This window comes from Gymnoscopelus braueri (genome assembly GCF_963280865.1).
Source record: "Gymnoscopelus braueri genome assembly, chromosome: 19".
In the NCBI taxonomy this organism is placed as follows: domain Eukaryota; kingdom Metazoa; phylum Chordata; class Actinopteri; order Myctophiformes; family Myctophidae; genus Gymnoscopelus; species Gymnoscopelus braueri.
The window spans coordinates 36543092-36551304 of record NC_137621.1 but is presented as its reverse complement, the minus strand read 5'-3'; the positions used below and the strand labels follow the sequence as shown (position 1 = coordinate 36551304).

At 43.2% G+C, this 8213-nt stretch overlaps 1 protein-coding gene across 1 annotated transcript in view; it reads right to left on the bottom strand.

Moving 5' to 3' along the window:
* syne2b (spectrin repeat containing, nuclear envelope 2b) overlaps positions 1–8213 on the bottom strand; it is a 188590-nt gene that overhangs the window by 55717 nt on the left and 124660 nt on the right. The window contains exons 100-110 of the mRNA XM_080414797.1: positions 7681–7874; positions 6426–6564; positions 5648–5914; positions 4961–5116; positions 4671–4850; positions 4202–4357; positions 3934–4065; positions 3522–3692; positions 2582–2715; positions 2255–2459; positions 1653–1835 (exon numbers count right to left, since the gene is read on the bottom strand). Of these exons, the coding sequence (XP_080270923.1) occupies positions 1653–1835; positions 2255–2459; positions 2582–2715; positions 3522–3692; positions 3934–4065; positions 4202–4357; positions 4671–4850; positions 4961–5116; positions 5648–5914; positions 6426–6564; positions 7681–7874 (1917 nt within the window). The remainder of the gene's footprint in view (positions 1–1652; positions 1836–2254; positions 2460–2581; positions 2716–3521; positions 3693–3933; positions 4066–4201; positions 4358–4670; positions 4851–4960; positions 5117–5647; positions 5915–6425; positions 6565–7680; positions 7875–8213) is intronic.

Genomic DNA, 8213 nt, shown 5'->3' with positions numbered 1-8213 from the left:
GCTACTAGAAAAAGAGGTAGGCACTAGGCAGCATAGGAAATCATGTAGAATCAACATTGTTGAAACAGTTTTATATTCTGTGTCCACTCCAGAAATAATATTTGAATTGAAATATAAAATAATCTGTCTTTTAGCCTTGCTAATCCCCTATTTGCTGATTCATAACTACATCCCTGCATCAGAGATGACCTATGTTCCCGGACAGAAAACCTCGTAACTGGGGGTGAATCAATAATAGGGTTGTGTACATACACATATACCGCATTGGCCACAGCTGCTACTCAAGGGTTAGCGTAAAAAAGTGAAGTATTCCTTTAAACTGTTAATTAGCATTTCTGTGAGCTCTCACACAATGAATTACACTTAATCAAAGTGTATCTCTAGATGAGCATGTGAAAAGCAATGTTTTCTAAGTTTGAGTTCAACTTAACTAACCTTCTGTGTTGCATTTTCAGTTGGACCTTTATAAAACACATGGCAAACAGCTTATTTTCCGTTGTATTGTGAAAGCGGAATAAACAAGTTGAACTAAACTCAATGGTCATCTGTTCCCTCCTCATGTAATCTCAACCGTAATATTCTACAATATAAAGCTTCACAAATTTAAAGGTAAAGCATTTAGTGACATTGACAACAATCTGTCATTCATCAAACCAGTAGCTGACCCAGTTAAACTTAGACCAAGGTAATATTTCATGTATGGTGTGTACGGTCAAATGAATAATACTAGAACAATTTGCTCCTCGAAGCACAGGTCTCCACCAGGCCAGGTAGTAGAAGTCAATCTTAAACAATTAGGATGAAATATGGAAAATCTTCAGGTCTGTCTGGATGACATTACTATAGATAATATGTACCAATTTGTGTGATGTTTGGATAAAATCTGTAGGAGTAATAGCAAAAAATATGTTTAGCAAAAAGTGGCCTCCTGGTGGCGCTATAACAGGCCAATGTGAAGTTTCATGGCAATCGGACGTTCATGAGTTGAGGCATTTTGTTCAAAACGAGTCACTCCTGCAAACTTTAGATGATAATCTTAGCCAATCAGGATGGAATATGAAAAATCGGACGGATCTCTCTTGATCACATTACTATAGAGATAATGTGTACCGATTTGCGAAATGTTTGCACAAAGTCTGTAGGAGTAATATAAAAAAAATGCAAATCTGCCTCCTGGTGGTGCTATAACAGGACAATGTGAAAAGTATGGTATTTCTTCCTCAGCATAGTGGGAATGTGCATGCAAAGTTTCACAACAATCGGAAGCTGCGTTCATGATTTGAAGCATTTTGTTCAAAATGGGCCATTCCTGCAAACTTTGGAAGCCAATCTTAGCCAAATGTGTTTAGCAAAAATCTGCCTCCTGGTGGCCCTATAACTTAATATAATTATTACAAAAAATTGGGGCAGAGGTTCTGCTCTGGCCTCCAGGGAGTGTGCGTGCACATTTTCACACCGATCGGTCCAACAGTGCCAGCTGTATACAGACCGACTAACACACACACACACACACACACACACACAGGGGCAAAAACATAGTCTCGGCCACACCTTCGGCCTGGCGGAGACAATAATGTATAATCCAAATTTTTGACAAGTTAAAAGTCTGCTTTTAGGTTTGCTCAGATAAAGAGTCATTCACTAAGCTCTACCAGCATGTGAGTCAGCTTCTCGGAAAGGGTCTGGCCAAGCTGCAGGATGCCACGAGACATCAGACGGCTGTCTGATTGGATGAGAGCAGCGGCCGAGGGCTCCAGGTGGTCAATCAGGACCTTGGAAGCCTGTAGCACCCCCTCCAGTTCAGTCTGCAAAAGGTCAGTCCTTTCCTGGAGAGACTGTATGACAGAAGGAGAGATTACATTACATACAACTACGCCCGGTTCCCTATAGACTAGAGCCCTTGAGTATCCGGTCAACTAAGTATAAGGTTTAAGTGGTTAAGTCTGATTTACATTTCGTCATATGATGATGTAGCACTGCAAAAATAGCCAATCTATATCTACTATTTTCACCAAGCGACACTGATGTACGTTTGTGCGACATCTATAAATCTCGCATATAGGGCCTAGTATAGTATTTTCGGCTATAATGACATGCACAAACTGGGGATGCCAGTGTTAACTAATTAAAAAAGACACCCAGCACAGTACAATAAATGTACAATGAATTTGACTCAATGGTGGCTGTATAACACTACAGGACTGGCCTGAGTACAACATGGCTCACATACAGCAGAAGTACACAAAGTACACACATGAGCAGCCTGTATCTTGGCGGTCAGCCTCTCCACGGTGTTGTCAAGTCCTGGGGCGCCGTCCAGCAGAGCTTGGACCTCCTGCTGCTGGCTGTGGAGATGTTGGGAGAAGGAGCCAGCCAGATGGGCATACGCTCCCCACACCGGCAGCAACATCTGGCCTCTCTGCAGGTGAAGATCCAGGTCAGCACTCACCTGAGCCCACCTGGAGGTGGAGGTGTGGATGTACACGCAATGTTAGGTAATGCTGTGAGGACAAAAGTGTGTGTGTGTGTGTGTGTGTGTGTGTGTGTGTGTGTGTGTGTGTGTGTGTGTGTCTGTGGTTACCGTGCTCTCTCTCTGTCTCTGTGCTCAGAGATGAGTGCAGTAACAGACGGACTGATCATGTCTCTCAGAGAGGACAGAGTTTCAGTCAATCCATCCCACTCTGTGTCTGTCCCGTCTGTCTCTGTACGGAGCAGCTGTTTACAATAAGAACAAATACAACAATTATTACCCTGCTGGAACAAAATCGTTCCAAGATATAACGTCTTTGCGTGTCGTCGCCTTAAAAAAAAAGAGTTCCCAAACTTTTTCAGCTCGAGACTCAAAACAGAGATTTGATGTGTCCCGGGACACCCAAAAAGCGACATGCTCAGAACATGTCTCATTGCAACACGTTGTGAGTTTGTCGATCTTCTATTTTTTTGACAAATAATTATTTTTAGGCGGTGAAACCGCCCCTATATGTGATGTTTGGATATTTGCACACCAAATCCTGCGCTGTGATTGGCCACCAGTGTACCCCCCTAACCCTACACCGTGATTGGCCAATCACAGTCTATTCAGGACTGTGATTGGCTAGGGAAATATGACACATGTGCATAGCCCTATAAATAGGACTATGCACTTAAAAAAAACACATTTATGGTTTTTAATAAGTTAGGGGTGTACAATGGTTGGTCCACAATATTACTTTTCTTTAAGTGAACTTCCATCACTGTGATGACCACTGTGACCACACCGCCCACTTCACACTGGGTGTGATTTTTATCTTTTTATTTGGAAAATGTTAAAATATTTTGAAACAAAACAAAAATACTTGTAGGAAAGGTTAAAAGAATGAGATATTTACTGGCATAAAATGCTGGGACAAGTAGTCAGATATCTGAGCTAATGTCCATGTATGGACATCAGCAGCAGTGAGTAATCCATACAACCTTGTGTCTTAAAAAAAAAAAACTATCCCTGTAAGATTTTGTTGTGATAGTTGTGCCCGGAACCCAACCTGTAGTATTTCAAAGACATCTCTCTGTGCCTGGAGACAGAGCTGAGGGTTGCCGTGGTAACCCAGAATATGGGATGTCCTCAGTGTTTTCAGCACCGCCTGTTTGAGTCTGTTGTCCAGACAGTCCCACAGCTCCTGGACATGAGCTAGCTTCTGCTGCACGGTTGAGTTCTGGACATGGATAGAGACAGAAGTTAGAGACAAAAAATTGCTTGGCAGTACAGTGACTTTTCTCACAAATCCCTGGACATTTTTATATGTGTTTATATATGTTTTATACTTTTTGAAATATTAAACTTACATTTTATAATGGAAATCAATATAAGATCAGCATCGCTCCATACCACAAATTCCATTGTGCACACTGCCAGTAGGCTAACTGGTTTAATGCTGGGGTCCAGAGAAAACTCACCTGCTTAATGAGTGCTGTACAGGCCCGGATGGCTCTGTCTATCAGACAGATAAAACCATCACCTTCTCTGCTGTGTTTCTCTCTTAACTCCTGGAGAACAGTCAACTTCTGCCTGATCATCATCTCATGGTCCTGATAAACACACACAAAAAACAGTGGTGCAGGTAGAATAAATATATGGGAATCAATAGCAAAATAATTATTTATTTTCTTAACACCATTCAAAAACACTGCAATAATAAATGTGCTGTAAGATTCAACACCACACCTCACAGGTTCTGATGCGTTCTGCCACTTCCGATTGGCTGCTGGGTGTGAGGGCAGAGGTCAGCCAGTTTCTGTGAGCCGACATCCAGCCAGTCAGCTGCTGCAGTCTGCCCTCTCTGTCTGCTCTTCCTCTCATCTCCTGCTCCACTTCCTGGATCTGGACAGGACATTTAGTACATTAAAACACGCTTTCTGAGGCTCTCATTTTAAATGTTTTCATAATGTTTTGATTCTTAAAATAACTCCTGAAGCAGAGTGACACGTTTATTTACATTTAGACAGAGCTGGTTTTATTTTATAACCTCAACCGTTTTATTTTCTTTATCTCAACTACTGTACATCTACTCATACAGTCGGTTCACGCGACAGGAATAGTTGTACAAATGTATGCATTTTGTGCTGCTGCAAGGCAAACAGGTGGGGCCAACAGGCATCTAAAGAAAACAGAGCAGACTGTGATGTTTTCAGACCTGAGAGTTGAGGGTTCCCCGCAAGCTGAGCCAGCGGTGGTTGAATCCACCTAGCTCCTCAGAAAAGTGTGTGTGTTCACAGCGACCCCTCTGGCTATCTGGAGTAGCGCATGTCTGTAACACTGGCTGATTTACATAGTCCAGTGTGGCCTGGTGGGCAGACAACTCTGTGCGACACTCCTGAGGGAGGGAGAGATGGATTTTGGGTGAGAGAGAGAGTGAGTGAGTGATTGAGTGTGAGAGAGTGAGAGTGAGAGAGAGAGAGACCCAGGGAATGGCCAGTACATCACCTTGTAGCAGGTCAGAATCTGGGGGAGATCTGTGTTGCTGATGGAGGAAGGTTGGTTCAACCTCTGATGCTGTTCCTCCACCCTGGACTCAACAACACACAGCCAGGATTGTAACTCTGCCAGGGCTTCCTCCTGGGACAGAGTCTCTATATACCTCTGAAGAGAGGAGAGGAGAGGAGAGGAGAGGAGAGGAGAGGAGAGGAGAGGAGAGGAGAGGAGAGCGATGGAAGGAGGACAATTAGGAAAAAGCAGGAAATTGGAGGAGAGGGTGATAAAGGAGACAGACAAAGGATGGACAAAGAAGTTTCACACCAATAACAGGGGAGATTGCTACAGCTGATGTTAACAGTAATAGGTGTTAGGAGGACTGTAGTGTGGCTCTGACATACAGAAGACCAGCAGAGCACAGGATATGTAGCTTAACTCTATTTAACGGTCAGTCCTCTGATCTACATTGTGCTTTTACAGAATTTCCAAAGTACAACATCACCAAGGAATAAAAGCAACATGGACGATAACCTAAAGATGTGCATATAACTGAGCCACATTTTTAGCACCCTCTGGTGGACAAAATATAGGACAGAGTGACATACATATGGTGAGGAGAGTGACATATATACATCATTAATGCATTAATCATTAATAGCTGAACTATTCAATGAAGCAGTTAAAATATAAATAATCAACCTTATGCAGGGCTTGCTGGAGTAGAGGTACATCTGCCAGAAGGTTAGCCCAGTCCATCTCTATCTGTGTGAGCTGGGACTGGATGGGGCAGGAATCTGGATCAAATTCAGTACAGTTCTTAGATGAAGGGCTCTGTTTGTTCCTGGTGTCTCTGTATGAGTATCTGTCTGAGAGTCTGTCTGTCTCTCTCAGATGGAGCAGCTGTGTCCCCGTGCTGAGGACCGATGCCTTCAGTCCAGACTTGGCTTCCATATCTTTGGCGAACTCCTGGAACAATAACAGTCGATTGTTTTTCATCAATTATGTTCAGGGCAGGACATTCACTTTTTCATTACAGTGACCTGTAACATAAGTTATACAATAACATTTATCATATTTACACTATACTGTAAATATGACAAATTATGATAAAAACAAACAAACATTGAAATAAGATATACTTGAGGTTCTGGTAGGGTAGAAACCAGCAGTACTAGCAGTCTGGTAAGACAGAAACCAGCAGTAGGGCCTACTAGCGGTCCTGGTAAGACAGAAACCAGCAGTACTAGCAGTCTGGTAAGACAGAAACCAGCAGTACTAGCAGTCTGGTAAGACAGAAACCAGCAGTACTGGGGGTCCTGGTAAGACAGAAACCAGCAGTACTGGGGGTCCTGGTAAGACAGAAACCAGCAGTACTGGGGGTCCTGGTAAGACAGAAACCAGCAGTACTGGGGGTCCTGGTAAAACCAACAGTCCTAGGGGTCAATGAGTTCAGAGTCCCTGGTCTACTTATACATACCACAAACTGCTGGTAATGGTCATGGCTATGGTTCAAATCCGTTTCCGGATGGGCTAGGACAGTTAGCTGGCTCCAACTGCCAATCAGCTCCCTGGCCCTGCCCATCCACTCATTCAGAGCTGCAGAATTGCAGTTCAACCTGTTTGTGGGCAGAAATAAAACATCTTCAGTTAGTTAAAGATGCAGTGCAGTGACATTTTCAGTCATTTTATTTTGAAGATTCAGTCTGAAACGTTGTCTCAACCTGGTTTCAACCAATCAGAAGGTCCCATCCCTTCAGAAAGTTCAGGCTATGGGACGTTGGAATATCAATCACTTCAGCCATGTGCAACAGGGCTAGTGTTTGTTTACAAGTGAGAGAGAGACGGCTTATTTCTAAACTATAATGTTTTCAGATACATATTTTAGTGTGCAGATTAAGTTTAAAATGAGTAATCACCGTCTGGATGTCATCTTGAATGAGATTCAAAACGGAGTAGCTCTGTAATTAAAATCAGCTGTGTTTGAAGAACGTGCAGCTATGGGAATCAAACGGGTGCATGACAGTAATCAAGATTCATTTATATTCATGAAAGTTGTGTTATGTCATCACGCAGCACGTTTTCGTTTAAAGGAAGTAACAAAGATTGGCTTTTTAGGGACTTTTGATATAAAAATACACAAAAGTTTTGTTTTTTTTCAATTAATTTGGCATCTATTGTTAGGTATGCCCATATGATGACCACGGATATGCTCTAAAAGTGTGAAAAACATTTTTCATTTCACTACACCAGGGGTCTTCAACAGGGGGTCCGGGACCCCTAGGGGGTCCTCAGAGTTACTACAGGGTGCCGCCAAATCTTTGTGTGCTTTGATATTCTTTTTACTTTAACCACTTGAACCCTATTATCCCTATTCTGAAGAGAACTTAAGCCCAAAATAGCAGATGTACAAGGACAACACAGGAGAAACACAAATGAAGAAGAACTAGTGGAATATTACAATAGATGGAGCCTTGCCATCTAGCTGAATGCCACGGCTTGATGGCAAGGAGTGCATTCTCTTATGGGTACAGCCACACATGTCCGTAAAGCGTCCGTCAAGTTGCCGTACGGACGCCGGAAGTCCCATCCACTCCCATGTAAAAAAAAAAAACGGAACGGTACTTCCGGTTTTAAACTTAACATGGGAGTGGATGGGACTTCCGGCGTCCGTACGGCAACTTGATGGACACTTTACGGACATGTGTGGCTGTACCCGAAGTCTTGTCACTTACCTGCTACCTAGCTTCCTGTTCCTGTCTATGATGGTGCGTTCATGCTCCGCCCTCCTGTGCAGGGCGGTCCAATGTGCCTCCAGCCTCTGTGTAACCCCGCCCACGCCTCTACAGCCGCCCCCCTGCAGCTGTAGCCCCGCCTCCAGAGTGCATCTGAACCGTGCCCTGCTCTCCTCCAGAACTCCCTCCATTTTCTGTCAGAGAAACAACTGCATTAGCAGTCTATACAGACAGCTAATGCCCATGTGTACAGTACTTTATTTGTATCCCAATTATTTTTTTAACACCTTTGCTTTCCCAATATTGTCATTATGCCAATTTAGTTCTCCCCAGACATTTGCCACTGCTGTTGTACCATATACCCTACTAGCTCACCTTTAACAATTAGAAGCTCTCACTGGGTGGGAGGAGATCCTACTCGTCCCGTAAATAATGCTGATTGATTATACTCAGAACACTGTGACTTTTCTGTCTCCTTTATAAATGGACTTTTAGTGCCGTCTAGTCACAACAAATATATCAACTTTAGAGCA